Below are 26410 nucleotides of genomic sequence, written 5' to 3'. Positions count from 1 at the left end.
CATCAAACTCGACGGATCCATAGTTCTCGGATCTTGGACAAGTCCTTCAAGTTCAACAGCGCATTTCCTTTGGCAGATAATGTCTGAGATTCCTGAACGGTTACGCTACATGCCTTACATGCGCTCTTAAGTTCCTGAGGCTGTATGTAAGGACTTTTACAAGTAAGAATCGTGGTTTAGGTGGTCATATTTGTTGTACGTGGTTAGTACATCGGACTAGAGCTCCTACACGAAACGTTGCACTTCTGGGCGGCAGGGTCTCAACCTCCAATTCCTTCATGAATCAAATGAGTAACGAGCCCAAGTTTGACGAACACATGGAACATCATTCGGAGGGTACCTGTGATCAACACTGGAAGTGAGCAAATGTGGACCTAGCCAGATGCATAGAAGAGGTAGACCATCCACCGTCGAGTGGATATGGAATAAATTTCAGAAATACTGTTAGACGGTTACACGTCGATTGCTCGATGGCACCCCCCCCCCCCGGGCCCAAACCTTTTCTCCTTTGGGTACAATCTCAACAAAGCTTTATGCAACGTTGAGAGTCAACTCCAGATCAAAACTTTCCTCTTACCTTCCAGAAATGACTAAATTCAGCAGATTGGCAGCCATTTTGAGCTCAGCAACGGACGTCTCACTAACGAGTGCCGGAGCGTTTATTATGCTGGTGTTCTTCTAATCAATTCAGACTTTTCGAGTCTCTGACCTGACGAATGCCTAAGCCTGTTGCTTCTTAGAGCGCCCGGACGGAGTAAGAATAGCCTTCTTGGTACTAAGGTTGTCCTCAATCCCACTTGTCCTGTTGCTCAACGCCATCATCTTCACCTCTTCTTTCATCTGTTTGACTCGAACCCTCAGGTTGAAATTCTTCAACTACTCTTTCAATCTTGCAAGTTTCTGCTTTCACAATTGTTTGTTCAGGCGCTTTACATGGCTTTTCAAGGTCAAGATTTTGGCCTTCTGGCTTTTCCGTAGAGCCTTTGCACGTTTTCTTGCTTCTTGCCTCTTTTGCTTTTTGGCTGCTTTGGCAGACTCGCTTGCAGCACTTGAATCCGACTTTTCCGCTGTCTTCGGCTCCTCCTGCATTCTTCATGATGGAATCCAAAAATATCTCTGTGACCCATTCATTCCGACCTGTGAGCTGATAGATCCATCCCGAGTTCAGTCCTAGATATGTCCAGTCGTAGCTCAAAACGATGCCGCGATCAAGAGATTTACCGGATGCGACTGGACTGATTTCCCACGGCCGTACTTGGGAGCTTTCGTAGGAGGTTCTGGTCATACTTGATGACCCAGTTTGCTTTGTCCTTTATGTTTCCACCATCGATATCCGAAAGTGGCGCAATCACGATGCAGGTGTCACAATTGTCAGTGCGGCTGAAGTGCGTTGCGACTCGGACACACTTTGAGGCTTTACCCGTGGCCACTGCGTGCGTTTTCGTTGTTGGATTATGAAGTTTTGAATACTTTCTCGCCCACTGCGAAGGTCGTGTCTGGGTCATGTAGTCTGCATGCTCCAAGGTGGTGCTTCCTGCAGTATTTGGTGCAATGCTTGTCTAGACTACGCTCTGCTTCTTTTCAGACTCCATGAATGGCTAGTGAATGGAGAGTGATAGTGAAGAGGGTACGTGCTCTTCAGGAACCCGGACCGCAAGCGACAACATTTTGCTCTCATTGGGGCACGCAGTTGAAGCTGACACAGGAAGGGAAGTTTTGGGAGGAAGGTCTGGATTAAGAGATAGAAAAGGGAGCGTTGGACTATTGATCCTGTCCTCGCTATGAAAGTGAAGCAGAATTATGAACGAGCAGTGACAGAGACATTAGTCACAGAGATTAGCTAGGGATGACTTCTGGCCGACAGCAGGTCCACGGGGCAGGCTCCGTGAACGTCAAATCGCCCAGAAAATGCCTGGTCACCGGTGCTTAGCTTGCATCCCAAAGCTCTTCGACTCCCTTTCAGGGCCCCGCAAAGCATCACTCAGGATATGAGTACACAAGCGATATATATTCAAACATCTGATCTCTTTTTCGAAACCTTGCGCAAGAAAAAGGCGAGCAGCGAAAGGTAGCGAGAGGGAGGGACTGTGCTGATAACAAGGCTGAGAATCCTACCTTCCCCTTTCCCCACACCTTAAGCACGTGCAGCCTCCCGACCCAGCACTCCGCCTCACGCAAATTTGGCGTGCTTACGAGTAAGGGCAGTTTGAGAAGAGTCGGCGTTCACTTCCCAACTCTACTAACATGGACCACACATATCTTACTGGCCTACCAATGAGGTAGGGTAGGAAGGGTCTCGCGTTAGGAATTCCTTGATCTCTTATTTCCGCCATCAAGAATCTGGCAACACTAGGCCATTCAAGTTCTTGGTGAGTTGCCAACATTTTTGCTAGGTAGAAGGCCTACCTTGACGCAATGCCTGGCAATTATATCGCCGGGAGCAAAACGAATGTAAACGGCGAATTTTAGCTCACTGAAAGTCATGGCTGTCTCAGTGATGGGTCACTAACGACTTCAAGCTCCCAGGAAAGCCATCAACCTGCTGTAGACCTCGGCGACGTACATGTTTGGCACGACATGCGAGGCTCCTTTGAAGACCTTCAAGGTCCCTTTCTTCAACAGTTTCATCGCTTCAGGTGCACTACCATCGAACGGAACAATTCCGTCATCGTCACCGCAAAGCACCAAGATTGGTATGTCGATACGGTTTAAATCTTCTCTCATGTCCGTCTTCGAAAAGACTTCGATACACTCATATGCGTCTCTGATTCCTGTCGCCATGCCTTGCCGCCACAAACTCCAAATTTGACCTTGGCTGACCTTGACTCCAGGCACCCAGGCGGTTGAGCCCAAAGAACCGGCCAGAGTGAACATCGATGAAGAACTGGGTGCGGTATTTCTCAATGGCTGCACGGAATGCGTCAAATACCTCCATTGATGTACCATTCGGGGTGTTTTCTGTCTTCAGCAAAAAGGGAGTGATTGCGCTGACGAGGACAGCATTGTTGACTCGGCTCGAGCCATGACGGCCGAGGAATCTCGCGACTTCACACCGTCAGTCGAGTGTCCAACCAACGTGACGTCTTCCAAGTCAAGATACTCCAACGACTGGGACAGATTGTCTGAATGTGTGTTCATGTCATTTCCAGTCCAGGGCTGGTCAGAACATCCATGTCCTCGTCTATCGTGAGCGACGACACGATAACCGCGATTAGCGAGGAAAAACATTTGATTCTCCCGATTCTCCCAATTATCGCTGTTCAGAGGTTGAAGAGGGAATGCGCCGGTGTCTTTGGCTTCTTTGCTGCCATAATCCTTGTAGTAGATCTGGTTTCCATCTTGAGCATTGATCGTGTGCATGGCAAAGCCACTGGTTGAAATATTGCTGGATGGTAACTGACAAGGTTCTATGCCTCTAGGGGACAGTTGTGCAGTCACAGAAGCCTCATACTGTGAGAGCGATCGGCGCTCTGGGGAGCACAGGCCCCTTTAGTCACGGTGTCGAAGACTGCATGCCTCAACGGCGCTAGATCGGACAAGGAGGACGACGATTGCCCTTAACTACGCAGGGATGCCTCCTAGTCCAGTTCTCTGTGGTGCAGACAGACTGAAAACACGGCGCTCCCGTGCCTTGAGGCCTTTAACTTCGTCCCGGAACATCCAGTCAGCAATTAGTGATGCTGTTCTTGCCAGCATTGGCTGCATCCCAGCATGAAGGTGATTGAGCCATAGCTCGGGAATGTGAACATATGAAGTTTTCTATGGTTGAAGCTGTTCTACCTATTAGCCAGCCAATTACCTTTTTCCCGCAACCTTGGCAGGATGGTCTTCTCTAGTGACTAGGTGCGGTTCATCGTACAAAAATTAGTGTATTTAGACTGAAGATAATTCTCTTGCGGACCACAACTCGTTCTAATGTTATGGTCTTTGATAGAGCTGGTGCTTCTGTCATTTCGGACATTGAGACCATGTTCCGGTTATGACGTCGGGATGGCACACTGAGTGCTACTAGTACATGAGCTTTTGCATGGGATTTGGATACCTCAAGCTGCCATCTTTCTCGTCTGTAAACGCCGTCTATAGTCCCCGTGAAGACGTGCCGCCGATTATTGAGTTGTAATCAAATATTGAACCATGGCCGAATTGGGACCGCTGAGATTGAAGTGCAAGTAATTAGAACGCTTCGAAAGACCTTGAGTATCTCAGTGAAAGGACAAGGGGCGCATTGTCGTAGAGATCATGTGCATGATCAAATTGATTGATATTGCTTGTAGGATGTTTATGATCCGCCGGACAACGCGACGCGTTTTCTCGCGCCTCGAATAATCTCTTTGCATCCTGTGTCCACCACTTCCACACCAATTTGTTGTAGAAGTCTACAATCATCGCTCACAGCTATCTCTGATGGTGTAGAACAGGTCCACCGTTAGGAATGGCACCTGTACAGAAAAAGCAGCAGACTCTATCTGCATTTTTCAAGGTCCCCACACCCTTACCAACTCCCTCAATCAGTCGCAGCCCACAGGAGCACAGCGATGAGGATGAGGATGACGATGTGGTCCAGCCCACTGCCAAAAGACGAAAATTAGCAACGGCTACAGAAGATCCAAGACCAAGCAGTTCGAACCTTGCCAAGGATAGCGAAGTCAGTGACCGAACACTCAGGCCTGTTGTCGCAAACGGTCAGAAGATTACACCGTCTGGCCCTACTACCGCAGACAGAACGGCAAGGTACATCTTCTCCTCGTCCTTGCAGGAGAACCAAGGAGCCGAAGATCCAAATAGCCCCGAAAAGCAACGAAAAGATGAATTGCACCGCAGATTTGTGAAGAAACTGGGTAAACCTGACAGCATTGTTGAAATCAAGAGACGCAATCGGTATTTAGAGGACAATGTTGAAGAACAAGAGGAGGAAGGCGATGAAGAACCCGTGGAAGAGACCCCAAAAGCCAGTGCTCGGGCAAAGGGTGGCATAAAGAAAGGCGGCGCCAAACTTACGCCAATGGAGAAGCAGGTCATCGAGATAAAACGGAAGCACATGGATACCGTCTTGGTGGTTGAGGTCGGCTACAAATTTCGCTTCTTTGGGGAGGATGCACGCATTGCGGCTAAGGAGCTCAGCATTGTCTGCATCCCTGGCAAATACCGTTTCGACGAACACCCATCAGAGTCTCATTTGGATCGATTTGCCTCGGCAAGTATTCCGGTACATCGACTTCATGTTCATGTCAAGCGTCTTGTTTCGGCGGGACACAAAGTTGGTGTCGTCCGTCAACTTGAAACAGCGGCTCTAAAGGCTGTTGGTGACAACAAAAACGCACCATTTGTGCGCAAGCTTACGAATCTCTACACCAAAGGTACTTATATCGACGACATTGAAGGCCTCGAGGAAGATGGAAGGGGAAGTTCAGCTCCACAGCCCCCTTCTACTGGCTACTTGCTCTGCATGACAGAGGTCAATGCCAAGGGTCATGGCAATGATGAAAAGGTTCATGTTGGACTTATCGCCGTCCAACCCGCCACCGGAGATATTATATACGATGACTTCGAGGATGGTTTCATGCGTAGCGAGATCGAGACCCGGCTTCTTCACATTGCACCTTGCGAATTTCTTATTGTGGGCGAGCTCTCGAAGGCCACTGAAAAGCTTGTCTTTCATTTGTCTGGCAGTAAGAAAAATGTGTTTGGTGATAAGATTCGTGTCGAGAGAATAGCAAAGGCCAAGACAATTGCCGCCGAAGCTCACAACCATATCTCCATATTCTATGCCGATCGATTGAAGGATCATCAGTCGCAATCAGAAAAGGCAGCTAAGATTTTTGACAAGATTTTGGGCCTACCAGAAAACGTCTCAATTTGTCTGTCATCGATGATCACTCACTTGTCTGACTATGGTTTGGAACATGTTTTCCAATTGACTAAGTACTTTCAACCATTTTCAGCGCGGTCACACATGCTGCTCAATGGAAATACCTTGACAAGCCTCGAAATCTATCAGAATCAGACTGATCATTCAACGAAGGGCAGCTTGTATTGGATGATGGACCGCACTCATACCAAATTTGGGGGACGATTACTTCGTAAATGGGTTGGCCGCCCTTTACTGGACAGGCAGGCAATTGAAGAACGACTCACTGCCATTGAAGAAATCCTTGATCCAGGTACAGCTGTCCATGTCGAGAAACTACGGCGCGTTCTTTCGAGGACAAAGACAGATTTGGAGAAGAGCCTGATCCGGATCTATTACGGTAAATGTACAAGGCCAGAACTTCTAAATGTGCTACAGTCTCTGCAATCATTGTCGACTGAATTCGCCCACGTCAGTGATGCAAGCTCTACATGGTTCGATTCCTGCTTGATCTCAGAAGCGATTGTTTCACTTCCATCAATCCTTCCCGAGGTCTTAAATTATCTGAACAAAATAAACCTCCAATCAGCAAAGGAAGACGACAAATACAACTTCTTCCAGGAAGAATTTGAAACCGACGACATCACCGAACATCGGTTGGGTATCGCTAGTGTCGAAAACGATCTCGATGAATTTCGTGCTACCGCCGCCGATCGATTGGGCAGGAAGGGTGCGATGAATTACACAACAGTTGCAGGCATTGACTATCTGATCGAAGTCGAGAATAATTCGTCAACAATCAAAAAGGTGCCAGCGTCGTGGGCAAAAATATCTGGGACCAAAAAAGTCTCCAGATTCCATCCGCCGGAGGTCGTCAAACTCATTCGCGAGCGGGACCAACATAAGGAAAGTCTTGCTGCCGCCTGTGATTCGGCTTTCCAAGACTTGCTGTCCGACATCAGTTCAAAATATCAAGTTTTCCGTGACACCATACAAAGCCTTGCTACGCTTGATTGCCTCCTTTCGCTGGCTAATGTGGCGTCCCAACCAGGCTACATCCGACCCACCTTCACGGATGGTACTTGCGTCGAGATCGAAGGGGCACGCCATCCGATGGTTGAACAAATCCTCATTGATTCCTATGTACCCAATAATATCACCTTGTCCCAGTCCACAACACGCGGCCTACTTGTCACCGGACCCAACATGGGCGGCAAGTCATCCTATGTCCGCTCCGTCGCCCTAATTACTATCATGGCACAAATCGGGTCCTTCGTACCAGCGACCTCGGCTACCTTGGGCATTCTTGATGCCGTCTTCACGCGTATGGGCGCCTTTGACAACATGATGTCCGGCGAAAGCACGTTCATGGTCGAACTGAGCGAGACTAGCGACATCCTCAAACTCGCCACAGATCGTAGTCTCGTCGTTCTCGATGAGCTTGGTCGCGGGACGAGTACTCACGATGGCGTTGCAATTGCCGCTTCCGTCCTTGACTACCTCATTCGCGAACGCAAGTGTCTCACACTCTTCATCACACATTACCAAATGCTGTCGCGTATGGCAAACGGGTTCCCTGGTGGTGAGTTGAAGAACGTGCATATGCGCTTCACTGAGGAGGAAGGCAGCGACAATATCACATTCCTGTATGAAGTGGGCTCGGGTGTCGCGCACCGCAGTTACGGTCTGAATGTGGCGCGATTGGCGAATATCAGCGAGAGTGTCATTGAAGTCGCGAGGGAGAGGAGTGCCGATTTGGAGCTTGAGACGAGAGTCAGACAAATTGGAGCGCTGGCTGGATGGTTAGGCCTGGACGATGGACGTGAGAGTAATGTGGATAGACTGGATGCACTGGTTGAAGGGATCGAAATGCTTTGATCGATCCTTGTTGTGTGACAGATATCGTGACGGAAGCCTGTCTATTACGTTGATGTGCGCTAACATAGTCAAACGGGCTGTCCCACTGGCTGTATATACTGTGGTTAGTGTGTCGGTGGCGGTCTGCATGATGGCCTTCTACTAACTCCCCTTATAGATATACGGGAGGATACGATGTATCTTAGACGGCTGTGCTGTCACTGTCATGGAAGATACACATATGAAATATAGAAAATTGATTGGTTCAAGACTGGTGTCTTCATTTGCGCTGCGTTTCCGCGCGATCAATGCCAGGTAATGTACTAAACTACATGCACGATTATATGCTTGCATGAGAGAGCCTATCCGCGATGGTTCCAGCGCCATTTCTCACAACGCACGCTATCGTAATATATCATAGCAGAACTTGGTGACTAGCCAGAAGAGGCTTTTGGACTTTACATAAAAACAATCCGTCCATCACAATGGCCATGATGTATAACTCATCAACGATGTGCCGTTCGCAGCACCTCCTTCGTTCGTGGGTAGTCATGAAAGTAAGATAAGAGCCACATAGACATTTGTGGCGCAGGAGCATTAACGAACTACACCTCGCCAATTGCATCGCCGCCGATAACCACACTGTCTTGTGCATTTGGAAGACCGATGACGGCGATACCGACGGGAATAGCAGCACTGCGAGCATTGAAACAGGCGAAGACAGCGAGCTTCGCCAGCTCAGGGCAGCTCTGGAAGATGCCGTTCATGACGACATCGTCGACCTGGGTCACAAACGACAGATCGATGTCCTTCAGGACGGGATACTTCTTCTTACCGTCGAAGACGCTGAGTAGAGCACTGTGTGAGATATGTCGGTCGGCTTTCAGATTGAGGGATCTCAATGTGGAACCGGAATGTTGCATGAGAGCGGGAAACGCTAAATCAGCAACGCCAACAGTAGCGTCTTCAGGACCCTCTGGAGCCATGTTATCTATATCACGGTTATCGGACAGGTCTGCATAGACGAGGGAGGGGATCGGCGAGTTATTGCCAAAGAGCTCTGCGAAGGCTGCGTCCGTGGCAGTATTGGCACCGCGGATTCGTAATTTGGAGAGCCTATTGCAGTTCTTTGCGATGGCGGCCAAGACAGCATCATCGAGCTCAAGGAAGTCTTCGAGGCAGAGTGTGCGAAGCTTAGGGCCGAGAGTAGCAATGAGATCCACAAGAGTGGCGGACGATGTTTCCTGCTGGGCGACACCCAACGTGAGGTGTTCCAGGTTCCCGAGCTGACATAACAGAGCGATGGATGCTTCGTCCATGTGAGAACAGGATCTGAGTTTCAGTCGTTTCAAATTCTGGCAGTTTTTGGTGAGCTCAGCAACGGTGTCATCCTTCAAGGAGTCGTTCAACTCTGAAAGTTTAAGGCTTTCCAGTTGAGGGCCAATGGTCCGAAATAGTTCGATCCAGGCTTTGTCAGACACTAGATTTGTTGCCCCCAATTGAAGATGACGGATCATCTTACATTTATCAGCCATATAGTGGATGGTATCGTCCTTCAATTGTCCAGCAAAGCGCAGGTTGACGAACTTGATATCAGGCATGAAGGCAAAGATTTTCTTAAAATCTTCAGTCTCGAGCCTGCCACAATCGTAGATGGAGATTCGATCGAGATCACGTCGTAGAAAGAGCTGGAGCACTCTCGGTGTCAAGACCCTCTGCTTGGATAAGATCTGGCTCAAGCGGTCCAGGACGTCTTCGGGCATATCACCAAAGTCATCAATGTCATGGACGACATTAGCGACTCGACGAACGCAGACATCGACCAGACTCTTGGCCCCCGGCTTTACATCTCCCATTAGGCGATCGCTCTCGGTTTGTCTCCGTCGACCTCTTGGAGCGGCAACTTTTTTCTTTCTAGCCGCAGCATCCTTCTTCTCGTCTTCCTTGAGCTCCTTGGAACATTTGGGACAGAGCAAGCCACCGTTCGGGCCAGTTTTACTATAGGGTGTGACAGTGAACCTTTTCGCGCATACGTCGCAATTATCTAGTTGACCAGGCAATGGTCTGGACTTCGTCTTGAGCATATCGCGGGCGATAAAATCGTCGTCTTCGTCGTCTTCGCTTTTGAGACCTTGCTGGCGTTTGCGGCGTTTGAATTCTTTGGACTGCTTCAGCTTCAGTAGGGCTTTCTCCTCCTTCCGCTTGCGCTTCTGACGCTCAGCCAGATCTTCGTCGGCTTCCTCGATCTCATTTTCTTTGTCTTCCGCATTAGCAGCGTTCTGGGCTTCCTGGTCTCGAGCGTTTTGCAAGCGTTGCTGATGGTCATTATGAATCTGTTGAGCAGAAATATTATGGGAGGCAAGGAAGTCTGTCAAGGCGGACTGAGGACCACGGATGCGGTTGGCCGCAGCTGAGCGACGATTGGACCTAGAACCATCAGTATATCGACCACCATTGATATCCTAAGACCGCTGCTTACATTTTGGCCTAATACAATTTTGGTGGCCAAGAGGGACGAGAGGCAAGGAAAGATTTTCATTGGACAATGCAGCAGCTGGCATGCATCGAACCGAATTATCCACTGCCACCAACAGGCTGTGCAGGCCAGTTGAAAAAGTTCTTGGTTGTGAATCGTCAAGAAGTGTAAGCAGCGTCCGTCCGAGCCATCTTCACTTCAGAGGAAAAGCGCATTGCAGCCTAGATGCCAAGGTTCGCGCTCCTTCCTCCTTGGGGACGAGGATGATGCCGCCCTGTGCTCACCCAGATGGGGTCCCATTCGAATGGCTACGATTGGCCTTCTCGGTAAATCCTTAGTGAGTCCCTCCAATGGAGTTGTGAGATTTCCTTAAAGCAGCGCTCCTAAAAATACGCTTTGAGGCAGGCTTCTAACAATTACCTTCGCCAGGTATCCGTACGAGGTACTCCGTACATATGAGTGGGTAATCGTGCCTACAGGGTGCACGATCAGAGAGCTCCCTCATTGCTGACCACTTATGCCCATGCGTTGAACTCTACCATACTCGAAATGAACGTGGTCACAGATATATTAGGGAGAATACGGAGCACCTTTTCGCTGCTTTCACTAGCTCTACAATAATGTTCCCAAGGTTTCCCAATGCCATCGCGCTTCCGCTCTCGGCTTCTGTTGACTGTTCAATAAAGTCGATACTCGTGCAACTACCTACTGTATGTAGAGACACTGGCCCGAGCCTTGTACAGCTCTTACTAACCACGTGACCTGAAGAGACCCGGGATCCAACTCTCCTCTTCACGTCTATTCGCCTTTTAAACTCACTCTTCACTCACTCTCGCAGTGACGGTCCCATTACGTCTGTAGGACTACCTATATGTCCCCCATCTGCATTTCGGCCCGCCAAACACGGTAAGCCCTGGGCTCGCACGGCGAAGTGAGTGCTCTGGCAGACGATACATGGGGGGGAGGTCAATCTAACACACAAGCGTTGTGCTCCGTAGTATTATAACTACCAAGGAGGATAGATTTACACTTGTTTTTGAGGCCTTCAAGAGAAAGGCTCTTCGTGATGGCGGACCGAACTGACACACTGACTCGCCTCATCAGGCTGAGGCGCTAGCCGTGTATGGTGTCTGTTGCCAACGCAGCAAGTACACCTCCATGCCAAGATGTTGAGGCCTTGCACCCTCTGACAGTGATCGTATCTGACAGCTGTCGCATCCTCTAGAATATACGTTCCCTTTACCACTTCGACCAGATCTTGTTCTGCTCCCTCCTTCGGCTTGCTAGTCGAACACCTATGCATGAATTGGCCATAGTAACCCAAACAATACATACCGCAGAAGGCGTTGCGAACATTCTAGATAACGAGGCTTGTTAGGATTGACCTATGCACCATTCCCACTTCTTTAGAATCCGGCTAACATTGATTAGTGCCTTCGGCACATGAAATCTCGTTCAGCACATCATCGTCCACGTGGAATTTCTGGGAGTTATGATGGGAGACTCATGGTTTGTGATCCCGCATTCCCACCGGTTTCGAGCATCGCGGTTGCTTCTATGCTCATGCTGCTACATGGCATTGATTCAGGGATGTATTCTGCGCGCCGAAAACTCTGGTTCTGTACCTTGATGTTTATTTCCCGTACAAGCCCACCCAGGTTCAGTGGGACTAACCGAGTATCAGTCTAGACTTTCGACGGTTGAAAGGACTATTTCGGACCAAGATGGTGTCAGTGGTCGCCCTCCAGTGTCGAACATCTCACTTGCTAAGGCACGTTACACATCGCAATCAACAAGCAGCAGTGCCAGTATTCCAGGTACCGGAAGTGGTTCCGGCTCTGGAAGATCCAACAGTCCACCTGGAGGGGTGCTCGACCCAGCTACATCATCAAGTAGCAGTATGGACAATGTCAATGACAACAATGCGGGTAGTCTAAACGGACCCCGGCCGAGGACACCCGTCGCGTCTCTTACACCACTTCCCCAGATGGACAAAAGTATTCCAGATCAAGTGTTTGACGGGGAGATGTTTGCTAAAGCGAAGAATTCCTTGAATACGCCTCCGTTTGGGAGGGATTGGAAATTCAAGCAGGACCAGAAGCGGGCTGATGCAAAGGGGGAAGACATGTTAACAGAACGAGTCAAATAGAAAAAACAAGAATGACACTACCTCGGCGATTTATCAGAAGCTCACAGGCTCTACTAGTGCCAGAACCCTCACACGGGGACTGGCGGCGAAGGTAATTAAAGAGATCGTCGTGGGACCAGAGGAGAACGTCAATACTGATATAGAGATCCTGGCTCATGATTCTGGGTAGTATTGGTCGCGATGAAGGTGGAGCCTCACCGGGTTTTCCTTCTCGATTTGAATAACAACGACCCTTATGCTTCCGCTGAAGGGTATCTTTTGGCAAACGCCAGAGCGAAAGCGATTGTCGGAAAAGAAAAGGACAATGAGGGAGCCCCTCGAACTAACCGTTGAGGAAGAGGATATCTACAAAAATATTCAGGCTCTGGCTGGACACGACTTCACCACTGTGCAAGAGCGGTTAACCGCAGTCCACTCCTTCCTTATTTGGTCACGTTTTGCTCACGAGAGACATTTTCAAGGTTTTCATTGAAGACCATGGTAGTTGTAGTAGGGTACGCTCTGCTCATTCACACATACTATCAAATTACGAGACCATTTTGAATAGAACCAAGAGCATTATCTGAGGGCGCTGAACTTTGAAGTACTGGTACTGTACCAAAAGCTATGAGGTCCGTGATTGCCATTGGTCCCTGTCATCTCTCGAGACCACCAGCAGCTTGGAGTTCGGTAGGTTGAGAGGCACTGAAAACGCAATGGATAGTGAACAACCAACTCTGAATAATCCTTCAAAGTCTCACGTTTGAAGAGCCTGCCAAGCTGGATGTGAATAGGTAGCAATATTCCTGGTCATTTGAGGTTGTCACACTGAGGTTAGCTATGGTTCTCGGATGGCCTCAGGCCTTGGTCCCAGTTTGGAAGGCGAAAGTATGCTCCTATATTAGTCATAATGGGTCGATCCGCGCGGCTATTGACCGGTGGACCAGAATGAGCAATGCTGTAGGATTCTTCCTCGGATTGATCCAAGCAGTATAGTAGAATCAAGCTGGGAATGCTCAGTGGGATGGAGACATGGCGGCGAAACTTATACGGACGTGGCATGCCAAGCATGCCAAGCATGGCACGGAGCCAAAATCACAACCGCGCCCAACACGTGACTCGCGTCATAGCACACAACTGGTCTAGCTATATCAGGAAATTGCCGAGCTGTCAGACACCAGGTTCTGACATGGCAAGGACATGGGCATTCTCCATACAAAGAGAGTGGATCTGATTGACCCTCTCGCGAGCCCAAGGTTCTAGAGGTCCACCGTCCCACAACTCATTTCAGCTGCCCCGGATTTTCAGCTCCATACATTAGCTGGCCCTCCTTTCATCTATACGCGTCCTCCCAAAGACAGAATCGTTGAGGCACAGATCAAACCAAGTACCTTTTCCTTATGATGAGCTTTAGTGTCGAGCGTCACACGTCACGATTAGAGAAAGCCCCTCGAGCTGTTCGAGCTTGTGTATTGTGCCATTCTCGCAAGGTCAAATGCGACGTGAGTTCGAGCAAGCCCCAATGCTCCAACTGTCAGCGAGATAGCCAAGTGTGTGAACAAAGGACACGACAACGAAGGATACATGCCTATAAGGCGAAGACCTCGTCCGGGCCGAATCCAATGCAGGAGAATACCACCAAGGGACAAGAAGCTTCAAGCCAGATTGCTCGCAAAAATGCTCACACAACCCACTAGGCACCTCAGCTGGGAATTGATCCGAGCCTGTCCGCACAGTCAGAAGCAGCCCAAGTGTTGCAACAATTCGCGCAACGAGACGAGACTCTTCGTGGGCCCGGGCCCTCCCCTTCCAATCTGTCCGAGCACAGTGTGTGGTCCTATCATGGCGGCTACATGGCACTTTCGGCGTACATGGCACCAGACAAATTCCACAGAGAAGACGGCTTTGAAATCGATTATAACCTTCCTAATCCCTCTGAAGTCTCCCAACAGATGGCCAAGCTTTAAAATGTCTTCGATATTCCCTCTCGCGCTATCTGGGAGTCCTTGTCCGAGAACTTGTGGAAGTATTGTTGTTCTTGGGATCCAATTATCGATCGAGCTGAATTCATAGGCACACCGCTTGGAAGTATATCACCTCTCTTGCTTCAATCTGTTTACTTGGCCGGAAGTCGTGTGTTAACCGTCCTCTCAGCCCTATACCTTTGTCTCACCAGTAGATTACTACACGCGAGCAAAGACGCTCTTTTGGCTCGATTATGAGAAAGACCCTATAATTCTTTTGATTGTTACGTCGCTAATGCATTGGTGGAATCCACATGGCCTGGAACGAGTGTCCACAAATACTAGCAGCTTTTGGTGCCGGATTACTGTTAGCCTGGCGCAGCAGATGGGACTTCATAGCCAAAGTAAGGCGGTCCCTAATGGGTCCCTTCGCCGTCGCCTATGGTGGTCCATAGTGGTAAGCGCCAGTCAATCTTATTTTGGTCTCTCGTTCTTCAAGTGCGCAAGGCTAAAGTCTGTCAGGCTCGTGATCGCCTTATCAGTGTTGCCCATGGAAGGCCCCAAGCAATCAGCCTCGATGAATGTGATGTTCCTCGACCTACCCTCGAAGACTTTCCGACCCTGCCTTTAGCTGGAGCTTTTTTTATCGCTTATGTTGACTTATCACTGATTATGGGACGATTTACTCAACTTGAAATCCGGAACGCGCCTAGCAAAGATCATGCCACCGCGATCGAGGACTATTTATATCGATGGACTAAATATCTCCCTGAACAACTCCGACTGAACCACAAGGTTCACACGTATCAATCCATAAAACCTTACATTTTGGAGAGTCGCCAGCTCAATGTCCTTTACTTGACTACGATTTTCCTCTTATATCGCCTAAAGACCCTCGAAGGCTCATTTCCCACCGCTGCTGTGATTGCGGCATCAACGCTAGCAGGAGTGTTTGAAGACTTTCTAGCTCGTGACGAGGTGCGGTTCCTTGGGCCTTGCTTCAGCTTTCATCTCCTTGCGGCGCCAATCGCATTACTTCCGTGCTATAAGTACCCTGACTTGTGGCCACTTGCCCAAGGGACCTCAAAACCTTAGCCCTAGCTCAAGAAGAGATGAAGAAGTGGCCCTCTGCCAATGGGAACATTGCCAGCACCGATCGGATGTACAAGCTTACGGTGGCCACACAGAAGAAGGCTACGGGATTGCCTGAGAGCACTCTAACGCCATATCAGGCTGAATTCTTCGGAGGTTGCGACTTGACCTTGTGTCGAATGTCTACCATCCTGGCTAGGAAGCCTGAAGCCAGTGGTGGTGAAGATCGAGGAGAAGTGCATTTCAACACGACCAGCCAACAGATACTTCCCGTGACCGGAGATCCAAGTGATTTAATCCCCATGCCACCGCCTCAATACAACCAGAGTGATGGCCTTGGGCAGAAGTCTCTTCCAGAACCACCATCAGATGCTGATGAGCCCATGACGTTTGACAAAATATTTCAAGAAGAGGTCGGTCAGTCTAATGGTGCTATTGGAGACTGGCTGTTCTGGGATTCGCTTGCCTTCGATGCGAATTGAGAAGTCAATTACGCCGACGCTGAGCCAGCCACGCCCGTCATTGCTTCGACAGCAGTAATGGCGCGGTCGGCGTTCACAGTACCATCAGTCGTATGAAGGCACGGGGTTACGGCGAGGCTAGTTCCATGACAAAAGATATGCAGACAGTTCTATTCGTGTCGTATCTTCGTGGCGGAATATCAAAAACAGAATCATTCCCTGTTGTCAATAATTTCATTGACCTTGAGTCAGGCCCCACCAAAGCTATTTGCGAGAAATTTCAGATTCTCATTCGACCATTTGTCGGCTCCATCGCCCAACCAATTTGGCATCTCCCTAGCCAGCCCCTCTTCAAAATCCCATCCTTTACGTTCTTCAACGTAGATGCTCTTTCCATTCAAACCTGCGAGGACCATGAAAGACGCGATGTGCTGCGCAACAGCTGTTGAGGTCTGGTAGTGTGAGAGCAAATTCGCATTTGATTCCGAAGATCTATTCTTGAATAAGTCAATCAATCCGGTGGAGCTTGTCATCGGGGAATCCGTCATGCCCAGGCACACAGCGTTGACGCGGATCCCGTCCCGCGCGAAGATAGCCGTCCGCATAGATCGCATTAATCCTAGAATTGCCTGTTTCGACGTCTGATAGAGGATCATGCCCGGTGAATCGCGGAAACTTGTCACGCTGGAAAGGAACGTCAAACTCGGATTAGAGGACGAGCTGTCGCGGGTTGCACCTGCCCGTTCTCGTAAGAACGGTAAAGCCATCCGCGCAAACGCGCAAGTGGCCATGAAGTTGACTTCGAGCGTACGTATGCCACCTAGCTCCCTCCCGACGGTGTCAATCGTCAAATTCACGTCCAAGTATGACGATGTAGGACCATCGACGATACTGGCGCAGAAAACAGCATGGTCGATGTGGCCATGTTTGCCGTATGCAGAGCGGAAGAGCCTATAAAGGTCGTTGTATGTGCACACATCGCAGAAAAGGAATATAAGTCCTTTCCTCCCTCGACTTGTAGCGTCGAAATCTGTGCGGTGTTCCTGAGACTGTAGCTTGCTGACAAGCGCCTCGCCAGCGTCCCGATTGATATCCCCAAATATGATGTGTGCCCCGTAACGGTACAGTACCGTCACTAGTGCAGCTCCAATGCCGGTAGCACCTCCGCCACTACGACAACTTGTTTTTTGAGGCCGTAGAAACTGTTGCTGTTAGGAAAAGGGGGGTAGCGTGACATATCAGCGATTCTGATAGATGTGTGGTATCTTGGGTATTTGAAGTTATCAGAGGCCCCAAAAAGTTCCTATCAAAACTGGCTGATCAGGACAGTATGCTTTTTCACCAGACTCGTAGGATTTGTATGGCGAGTCGCTCCCTGGAGCACCTAAGTATAATAGGCCAATCTGAAACGGACAGTGTAGAGGTTGGGTCTCCGGACTTAGTGAAAAGTCTTCTGGCACTTGAATAATGTCTACGGGAAGTGGACCTTGGAGTTCGGCATTATTCAGTACTACTTGATGTTCTCAGCCCTAGGCAAACGAAGGAGAAATTTCCGAAAGTCCCCTAATATACTTGCCCATTTCATGGATGTTGCAAAATTTCTACTCAGGCTAGCAATAATCCTCCATTCGAGCGAATGACGGGCCCATCCACGAAATGGTCTCGCACGCCATAGAGATACGCCTCGGCAATATCCTCCGTAGTGCCTATCGTGCTCGTCATGGTCGAGCGCTTGTACTTTTCTAGAAGAGGCTGAATCACCTCGTCCGGGAACCTGTCAAATAATTCTTTCCGAGTTGGGGCGGGACAGACGTAATCAACCCTGATCGGTCGCAAGTCGACGGCGAGGGAGCGCGTGACGCCTTCAACGCCTGCACCCCAGCCGGCCATGAGCAGCCGTCCCCGGAGAGGCTTGACGTTGTTCACTCCACTGGTGAAGGTAATTGATGACAGTGGGCTGCGGTTTATATACTCCAATACTAGCTTGCCAATGATAATGGGCGCATAGAATCGCAGAATCCCATGCTCTGTGATAGTATTGGTCTCGGTCACGGCGAGCGGGATCGATCCCAAGTTATTGCCCGCCGTGTAAACAATGTGGTCTAGTCGTTTCTTGCCTTGCTCCATGGCAGTATCGAGTAACAGGGTCAAGTTGCTCTCTAAACAATCCAAGTCATACAGATCGCACGGATAGCCTTGCACGCTGACGGTGTCATGATCGGTGACACTAGCATTTGTGATAGATTGTACGGCTTCGACTCTGCGAATCGCCGCGTCAATTTTGGCCTGGCTGGAACTTGATAAGATTACGGTGACCCCAAACTCTCTGGCTGCTTCCGCCAGGGCCAATCCTATACCGGACGTCCCCCCTCTCCCCCACCCAATATAAGAACGCGTTTTCCAGCGAGTTTCGCTGCATAGCGAGGTGCCTGCCCTTGAGCCGTAGACACAGTGAGCTGAGTTGAGTGACAGCCTGGCAGGCGTAGAAATTTTGCTGGTGGTAGGTGTGCAGCTTTAATCTCGTCGGCAGCTCTTTCAAATCATGTCGAAAAATGGATAGGAGGCCTGGTTTGCGGTGCGTGTTGATGTTCGTAGTCGGGGCCTGGCGTTGAAGCATTGGCAATCGCAATCCAATTAAAAATCAGGGTAAAATAACGCTGGCAAAGTTCCATTCGGTATTTCCTACTTTGGGCGTTTATATGCAAGCCAATCATTTCAACCGGGATGATCCCACTGGAGATCTCATCACATTATTACAGATCAGATGCAGATATCGCCTCCAATGCCCGCTATAGAACCTAGATTCTAGTAAAGCACTGTGCCGTAGAGACTGATTGCGTTATTTAGACTCCTTATCATCTCCGTTACACAAGATTGGGGCAATGGCTGGACTTGGACCCTCGATAGAGCTATACACGTCGCAGACGCCGAATGGAATCAAAGTAGTGGCCACCTTAGAGGAGTTGGGGTATGTCGACCGAGTCGGATCTAGGCACTTGAGCTTATCCATGCAGGTTGCCATATAATCTACATAAAATCGACATCTTGAAGAACACCCAGAAAGAACCGTGGTATTCTGCAATCAACCCAAATGAGCGCATACCTGCGCTGACGGACACCTTTACGGACGGCCAAGCAATACGTTTGTTTGAGTCCGGTGCCATTCAGAAATATCTAGTCGAGCGGTATGACAGGGAGTACAATATTTCATATCCTCCGGGCACGCGCGAGTATCATGAGATGAACTGCTGGGTAAGTCTTCAGCGCCCTTTCTTCATAGTCCGCAAGGATAAAGTGATAGATACTCACAACTCTAGTTGTTTTTCCTCAACGCTGGCGTTGGGTAAGTAACTCTGGTATACTACTTGAAATCCATCACTAATCTCTCTTCTGATAATGACAAGACCGATGCAAGGGCAGGCGACACACTTCCGTCTGTATGCTCCTGAAAAGCTCGAGTATCCGAACTTTCGATATCACAATGAGTGTCGTCGACTCTACCGGATACTCAACTCCCATTTACAGTCTAGTGTCTCTGGTTACCTTGTTGGAAACCATTGCTGCATAGCCGACATTGCACATTATGGTTGGATTGCGTGTTCTGCATGGTCTGGTGTTGATATTGAAGAATTCCCGAAGCTCAAACAATGGAGGGAGAGGATGGAATGCCGACCCGCGATTCAAAAAGCAAGAACCGTGCCTGACCCTTGGCCCTTCCAAGACCTTCCCAAGGATGACGGAGCCTCAGCGCGATTCACCAAACCTGGAAGAGATTGGTTTCTGAAAGTCATTAGCCACGATATGAAGAGCTATAATGGCGATAGATCTTGATTTATTTGTGGCTCAACCTATTCCACACCAATGGGCTTTGAGATACTGGCTATACACTTGATCCATCCACAATGAAGTCCTGCCCTGTCGTAAAGCTAGCTAAGTCTGACAGCAGGTATAGTAGCATGCCGCAGAGTTCCTGTGGCTGCCCAATTCTGTTCAACGCACAAGTTCCAGCAAACAGCGGCAGTCGCTCAGGATGCTCGTCGAGCACCATTTGCAGCAACTCCGTCTGCATGCAGCTGCATGACTGTTCAGTGGAAAATGAGAACATGACCTCTAATACGACTTACCCTGGGCTCACAGTGTTCACGCGTATTTTGTATTTGGCCAACTCTTTCGCAATTTGGCCTATAAAACCCCTGATAGCATACTTAGACGCTGTATAGGCGGCAATCGCATGAGCAGCGGGAGACTTGTGGGATGCCGTTGAAGCAATCGCCACTATGCTGCCGCCGTCCCCCTGGTCTCTAATCTGCATCGCGCAGTGCTGAACAGTGTAGAACACACCTTTAACCTATCTTCCAGAAAGCAAGAAATTTCGGACAAATATTCTTTTGGGTGTACATTTACACTTACATTAACATTCAGGTTGATATCAAGATCACTTGGGGTGTGTTCGAGAAATGGTTTGTCAACAATGACACCCGCGGCCGCAATACTTTTGATTTTTGAATCAGTATTGCAAGTACAAACCTTACCAGCAGTGATGCAACTGCCACACTCACCACCCATGAATACCTCCAAAATCATGAGAAATTTGTTCGATGATTTTACCCAAGCCCTCGTAATCCGTCACATCTCCTCGATAATATTGATACTTCCCTCCATAGGCCAGCGAAGAGAAGATGTCACTGGGCTGCGCAGCAATGTCAATAACTGCAATATTGGCCCCTGCTTGAGCCAGACCATTGGCGAAAGTCAGCCCGAGTCCGCGTCCGCCACCAGTGATAACGATCGTTCGTCCTTTCAGAGAAAATTTCTGGAGGAACTTGTTCTCGTAAATAGGGAGTTGAGCCATTGGGAAAATACAGCTATAGAGGATATCGTGGAGCAGAAGTGCTGTGAATTTCTTCATATGTTGAATTGACCCCTAGTTTTATGTATTGCCCTAGATCACGTTGTTTATTAGTGACCTACGCTAGTTGTCACATCTCGTTTCGGCCTCCGGAGGCTTCAAGCTGCTAATAGTGGAATTTCGGCGTTTCGAAGCATTTCTACGGTGTGGATGAGCTTCGTCTCTACTTACGTGCTGCTTAAAATGTATAGAGCCAATGATAATTAGTCCTTTAGCTCAACTAGATTTACGAAACCAGAGTCATCCAGTCCTCAAAACTGGAGGTTCGATACCGGTCCATCCTCATCAAACTCGAATTCAGGTCACCCCAATTATCGCACCGTGTTGCAAGTAGACATGATCTAGCCTCGCATATTGTCGACTGGCGCCTGAGATAGGTAAGCGAAAAAGGAACTCGTGCTGATTTCAGGCGGACGTACCTCGTGTTCTACTAATCGCCAGATGGCATCAATTTGCAACAAAACATGCTCCTCTAGTGATCCCCTCCGCCCGAATTCTAGTGTCTCCGCAAGAAGGCTAGCTCTTCTCGTGCCAACGATGATGCTGTCATCAAACTCTGTCTTCAGGGCTGAATTATATAGCATCCACCTATAAGCCATCTCTACCATTTTCATGCCATTCTCGTGTGCGAGCTGCTCCCATTTTTCGAGGACAGATACTAGAGAAGGGCGATTATAGAGCTTATGATAAATCTGCCCCACAGGGTCATCTCGACTCCATCGGCCGCCTAGCTTGTCGCCACGGATCTCATTTGCTGTTTTGGCTAGAAACCCACCAGCCAGAGGACTATAGGCGTAGATTTTGATGCCTAACCTTCGGAGCAGAGGAAAGAGATCTTTCTCGGCATGACGGGCCACAGGATTGTAGTTCCCTTGATACACTGACGGGAGGATAAAGGAGCTTTCTTTGGCAAGATTGTACAGTCGTTGTACCTCCTCTGCTGACAGATTTGAAATTCCGAAGACTCGAAATTTGCCCTCGTTGTAGAGTTTCTGAATAGCCGCCAGAGTCTCGTATAGAGGAGTGGCTGGATCTGCCGTATGGAGATAGTATACTTCCACATGGTCCACGCCTAGTTCCTGGAGGGAGTTCTCCATGCCCTTGAGAATTGATTCTCTACTCATGCACCCTGGCACCACCCCTGGTGCCTTCGTGTGGATGTTGAAGTCCCGAGCAGCATTCAACTGTCCAAGCAGCTTCTCACTGTTTACGTAGAGATACGCTGTGTCAATGTCTGTGATGCCACCGGTTTTGACGACGCTAAGGATCTAAGCTGCCTGTTCCTTTTCAATATGCGAGAAGCTTTCTGCACCGTAAATGATCTTGACTGGAATTTTTACCGCCATCATCTTTGTTTGGTCTGGGGGATGCATCCCTAAACTAGAGGTTCAGGAAGACCAAAAAATGATAATAGTCAATATCATAGGCATTTCTAGAGATTGACCTGCAAATTACACAACTCGTAGATGCCGTGGCGCAACTTTTCTTGGCCGGGAAGATTGCCTATAAATTTGTTATAGAAACTGTTCAGGCGGGCCATTCACAAATGTCAAAGGAGTGGTAGGTTATCACGAACCGCTGTTCCTCAACCATTCTTCGGAAATGTCCAGGTTCTTGGTGGCGCATAATGAGTCGTGGAACCCGCAATCATTCCAGCCCCGGGTCTAGCTCTTCCAAGTAAAGCCAAGACCAATTTCCTCAATATTGTTCTGGTTTTCTCGATGAATGGGACATTGTTAGATCGCTGCCTCGAGCACTGTCGGCGGTCGGTCGGTTTCCGAGCTCGGAAGAATGGTACCATGAGTGCTCGGCATTTCGCTGATTGCCATTCTAACTTTAGTGTCAAAGATCAAAGAGGATGGAATTGACATGGAACTATACTAGTGATGTCATTACTGGGCGTTGAAAGTAACAACCGAGACCTTATCCAATCCTATGTGGGGTCTCCAGGAGACCCCAGGAAGAGTAGATGCCGTACGGGGAAGCCGAGCCAGATATGGAATATGTAGGTTTCATGGTATAAAAGAGAATAAGCGACCTTATGAGACTTCTACCTCAATCGATTCTCTCTGCGCCATAGACCCCTGCTTACTTGGGTGGCCTCTTATCGACATGAAGTTCAGGACCCTCCGTGAGCTCGGACACACAGAGCAAGAAGTCACGCTTATCGACAGTCCTGCGACTCAGGATGAGCACAACCCTCGTCTCATAGGAACCGACATTGTACTCGTCCCCCACCCCTCTAATGACATTAATGATCCCCTCCGTCTGCCTCAATGGAAGAAATGGGCGGCATTCTTGAACATATGCATGTTGACGTTCATGACCTGCTTCTGGCTTGGGGGCTTATCTCCTGCTTTCTATTTGTTAAGTCTGGAATTCAATGTCACCATGGCAGATGCCTCTGGCTTGCTCGTGTGGCCTGTTCTAAGTGCCGGGCTCTGTGTATGTGTGGTTCTCGTCCTTTGATTGCATGAAAGTTGAAGCTAAAACTTTGATTGGCAGAACTTCTTCTGGGTACCATTTGCCGAGTATCTTGGTCGCAGACCAGTCTTCCTTGTTGGCTCACTGGGTTTGTTCGTGTGCGAGGTATGGTCAGCAACCAGTGCCAGTTTCAACAGTTTGCTTGCCAGCCGGGTAGTTGGTGCATTTATGGGGTCTTGCACCGAAGCCATGGGTGCCCTCATTGTCAATGTGAGCACCAGGACATTCCTGGGAGCGTGACAGTCTACTAACTGCAGAGTAGGATCTGTTTTTCTTGCACGAAAGAGGGTCTAAAATGGGAGTCTATATTATAGCTCTTTACTTTGGCAACTCCATGGGTCCCCTCATCACGGGATTTATTGTCCAAGGCGAGTCAAATGCTACATCACCGTGTATCGATCGACGCCCTGACTCGCTCTAGGTGTGGGCTGGCGGTGGGCTTCGTGGGTTAGTGCCATCCTCGGAGGAATTAATTTCCTGGGCATAGTGCTGTTTGTTCCTGAATCTCGATATACAAGGTCCATTGACGCAGTGGATCTCAATAATCAGAGCTCTAGGCTGGACGAGCATAGTGAGAAACCCTCTGGAGAGCAGTTGGTCCAGCAAATCAGCGCTATTGGCCCAGAAATACTTATCGGAGATAAGAAAACCTGGATCCAAGAGATGAACCCTTGGTCAGGAACCAGCAACAAAGGCATCATCAACCACTTCATCCGGCCATTCCCACTTCTAGCTTATCCAGCCGTTGCTTGGGCAGCTCTAACCTACTCTGTTGCCCTGGCCTGGTTAGTTGGCGCTGGAACCCTGAGTTCATTTATTTTTCAAGTGCCTCCCTACAACTTTTCGGCGGGTGTGAACGGGTTGATCGGTCTACCTGGTCTCAGTAAGTTGAAATGTTTATCATCAGCAGCTATTGAGATTCTGACGCAGTTCTTATCAGTTGGTAACTTTGCAGGAGCTATTTTTGGTGGAAAGCTAACAGATGTATATGCGCGTCGACGTGCACGACGATCTGGGGGTAAGTTCGTGCCGGAATCACGTCTTGTGCTGCTTATTATACCCGCTATTCTTGGGCCATGTGGGCTCTTGATGTTCGGGTTTGGTGCACAAAAGTCTCTTCATTGGGCTGTGCTTTATGTGGGCTACGGGTTGATTAGTATCGTTCCGGCAGCTGCCAGTATCGCCATGACATACGTGATGGATTCATACTTTGAAGTGGCCGCGGAAGGCCTGCTGGTGGTCAATGGTATCAAAAATGTGGCGGCTTATGGGTTTACGTATGGATTTATCCCATGGACTACAAGTGTTGGCTATGAAACTGTAAATCCTGCACCCCATTTCGAATTTTTTCAAGGTCCAAAGCAGCTAACCCCAGCTGTAGGTCTTTGGGACTATGGCCGGCATCTGGATATTTACACTGCTCCTAGCAGTTCCATTTTATATCTGGGGCGCAAGCATCAGAAGATTCACCAGCTTGCATTTTAGAGTTATCTTATTCTGAGGCAATGAGATCTAGTTCTCTGGCCTTTTGGGTATGCTGAGACATGTTGGACGTGTCACAACATAGCCAAAGGAGCGAGAGTGACGAGCAGCGGAGATTTCTCTCACAGGCTGGTTTTACTGTCAGATATTCCTCATTCCTCTAACAATAACATCATGTTAAAATGATCTGTATTGAACTGCTCGATGTAACGTTTCCGCTAGGGTCTGAGAGCTGGGGGACCTCTGAGCCTCCTCTCATCACCCGCACGACCAAAAACTGATAGTGTAGTATTTGTCTGGTCCTCCGGGCCTTGTGAGTCGGACACGAAAAGTTGTCAAGTATTGTATTAGGAATACTCGGTCGCATCTCGGTCAATATTTCGTGTTTTCAAATTTCCCAAATTAAAATAAATCGGTCGGCTGGCTGGCATATACCTCATTTTCTCTAAGATAGCTAGTGTGCTCTGTATTTAGTGGTGGGAAGAGATCCCTTTCCAGCTTCTGGTATCGTGTCAGATACAATCAATGCAGAACCTTCGGACGGTTATCCTTCTCGTTAGCGTTTCCCCAGAATTTAGCTCCCATCTCTCCCAGTATGCGAATCCATGCGTTCTTGTGTTCATAACCATGGCGATTGTCAGGCAGACCAGTCATTGAGAGGGTGACTTCAGTGAATCTCTCATCGGTCTTGTCGACATCTAGTGAGACGAGAACTTTCGTCTCATATTGATCCGTCCATTGTGATTTCCATGTATACTCGATATTGTAGGGTAGCATCGTGTTATTGATCTTGGTAAACCTCCCCCAGTGACCCCAAGATCCACCCCCACCACCTAGGTCAGAAAAGTTGTGGTCGTTCCAAAAGAAGTCGCCTCCTTCTCGAGGATCAACCTGCCTCTCCCCGTCACCGACCCATGGTCCACGGCTGTCGTTACCGTCTGTCCAGACTTGGAATATTCGGTCTGGTGTTGCCAAGATGTCGTGCTTGACAGTGAACTCCCAGGATGCCATCGTGGCTGCTGTGAATGTCTTGTGGTTGGTGTAGAGAAAGGGTCTAGGTAATGTTGGGATATGGTTCTTTCCTGTTTCTTTCCCGATCCTTTCACAAGGGTATTTAGCCACTCCTTGTAATATTAGTAGGCATACCACTTTTTCGAAGCGGCGACAATCCGCCCGGGCTAAAGCTGGTGGTGAAGACTCGGAAAACGGCAATTAGTTGAAATTTTGGTGGTCTACCTGCCTCGGGACTTACCGTTTTGAGTAAATACCGACAAGATTTGCAGAGTCCAACCTTACCCCTCCTCAATCTCAGGCGGCACGGCAGGGAGCGCGAGCCCAGCAGACCCAAGGCCAGACACTCGGGAATGACTGCTCTGCTCTCAAGGTAACGGATGGCCAACCGAACAAGCTTTTCTTTACTTGCTGATATTGATTCGAAGCGCCACAATTGATAGTTATGTTTGGATTCGGATTGGCTTGGAAGAATTATATGACAATGTTTCACAATGACTTGATCCACTAGTGTTCATGCACGGTAATGGAGTTTCAAGCATTCGCCCATGATTTGACATCCTCATTTGAGGCGCCATCCCTAACATCTCGCGGACAAGGGTATATAGAACATGATACTAATAGTGATTGATTATCAACCAACCTCGACAGTTCAAGTCAACCAAACCTAAAATCTAGTTCAACCTTCTCATTCAAGA

The 26410-nt window shown here is 48.9% G+C and overlaps 10 protein-coding genes across 10 annotated transcripts; 4 read left to right on the top strand and 6 right to left on the bottom strand.

Annotated features, from left to right (window-relative positions):
* Window positions 1–2514: 2514 nt before the first annotated feature.
* Window positions 2515–3360, bottom strand: A1O9_11965 (uncharacterized protein; the record flags this gene model as incomplete). The annotated part of the gene is made up of 2 exons (XM_013399111.1): window positions 2515–2884; window positions 2993–3360. The coding sequence occupies 2 exons, from the start codon at window positions 3358–3360 to the stop codon at window positions 2515–2517; spliced, it is 738 nt and encodes a 245-aa protein (XP_013254565.1).
* Window positions 3361–4432: 1072 nt separating this feature from the next.
* A1O9_11964 (DNA mismatch repair protein msh3) lies at window positions 4433–7726 on the top strand (the record flags this gene model as incomplete). Its single annotated transcript, XM_013399110.1, has 1 exon — window positions 4433–7726. The coding sequence occupies one exon, from the start codon at window positions 4433–4435 to the stop codon at window positions 7724–7726; it is 3294 nt and encodes a 1097-aa protein (XP_013254564.1).
* A 584-nt stretch (window positions 7727–8310) lies between these two features.
* On the bottom strand, window positions 8311–9789 carry A1O9_11963 (uncharacterized protein; the record flags this gene model as incomplete). Its single annotated transcript, XM_013399109.1, has 1 exon — window positions 8311–9789. The coding sequence occupies one exon, from the start codon at window positions 9787–9789 to the stop codon at window positions 8311–8313; it is 1479 nt and encodes a 492-aa protein (XP_013254563.1).
* Window positions 9790–14945: 5156 nt separating this feature from the next.
* Window positions 14946–15847, top strand: A1O9_11962 (uncharacterized protein; the record flags this gene model as incomplete). Its single annotated transcript, XM_013399108.1, has 2 exons — window positions 14946–15256; window positions 15352–15847. 2 exons carry the CDS (start codon window positions 14946–14948, stop codon window positions 15845–15847), a joined length of 807 nt encoding a protein of 268 aa, XP_013254562.1.
* A 227-nt stretch (window positions 15848–16074) lies between these two features.
* A1O9_11961 (uncharacterized protein) lies at window positions 16075–17953 on the bottom strand (the record flags this gene model as incomplete). The annotated part of the gene is made up of 2 exons (XM_013399107.1): window positions 16075–17028; window positions 17495–17953. The coding sequence occupies 2 exons, from the start codon at window positions 17951–17953 to the stop codon at window positions 16075–16077; spliced, it is 1413 nt and encodes a 470-aa protein (XP_013254561.1).
* A 755-nt stretch (window positions 17954–18708) lies between these two features.
* On the top strand, window positions 18709–19657 carry A1O9_11960 (glutathione S-transferase; the record flags this gene model as incomplete). Its single annotated transcript, XM_013399106.1, has 4 exons — window positions 18709–18794; window positions 18841–19078; window positions 19144–19169; window positions 19231–19657. The coding sequence occupies 4 exons, from the start codon at window positions 18709–18711 to the stop codon at window positions 19655–19657; spliced, it is 777 nt and encodes a 258-aa protein (XP_013254560.1).
* Window positions 19658–19706: 49 nt separating this feature from the next.
* A1O9_11959 (uncharacterized protein) lies at window positions 19707–20678 on the bottom strand (the record flags this gene model as incomplete). Its single annotated transcript, XM_013399105.1, has 4 exons — window positions 19707–19899; window positions 19951–20174; window positions 20237–20318; window positions 20386–20678. The coding sequence occupies 4 exons, from the start codon at window positions 20676–20678 to the stop codon at window positions 19707–19709; spliced, it is 792 nt and encodes a 263-aa protein (XP_013254559.1).
* A 398-nt stretch (window positions 20679–21076) lies between these two features.
* A1O9_11958 (uncharacterized protein) lies at window positions 21077–22361 on the bottom strand (the record flags this gene model as incomplete). Its single annotated transcript, XM_013399104.1, has 2 exons — window positions 21077–21995; window positions 22312–22361. The coding sequence occupies 2 exons, from the start codon at window positions 22359–22361 to the stop codon at window positions 21077–21079; spliced, it is 969 nt and encodes a 322-aa protein (XP_013254558.1).
* Window positions 22362–22847: 486 nt separating this feature from the next.
* Window positions 22848–24704, top strand: A1O9_11957 (uncharacterized protein; the record flags this gene model as incomplete). The annotated part of the gene is made up of 5 exons (XM_013399103.1): window positions 22848–23180; window positions 23241–23429; window positions 23482–23611; window positions 23641–24102; window positions 24130–24704. The coding sequence occupies 5 exons, from the start codon at window positions 22848–22850 to the stop codon at window positions 24702–24704; spliced, it is 1689 nt and encodes a 562-aa protein (XP_013254557.1).
* Window positions 24705–25223: 519 nt separating this feature from the next.
* Window positions 25224–25712, bottom strand: A1O9_11956 (uncharacterized protein; the record flags this gene model as incomplete). Its single annotated transcript, XM_013399102.1, has 1 exon — window positions 25224–25712. One exon carries the CDS (start codon window positions 25710–25712, stop codon window positions 25224–25226), a length of 489 nt encoding a protein of 162 aa, XP_013254556.1.
* Between the last annotated feature and the right edge of the window lie 698 nt (window positions 25713–26410).

This window comes from Exophiala aquamarina (assembly GCF_000709125.1).
Source record: "Exophiala aquamarina CBS 119918 chromosome Unknown aczIA-supercont1.20, whole genome shotgun sequence".
Lineage (NCBI taxonomy): Eukaryota > Fungi > Ascomycota > Eurotiomycetes > Chaetothyriales > Herpotrichiellaceae > Exophiala > Exophiala aquamarina.
Note: the sequence above shows the minus strand (reverse complement) of the source record. Positions and strands in the feature narration are given on the sequence as shown.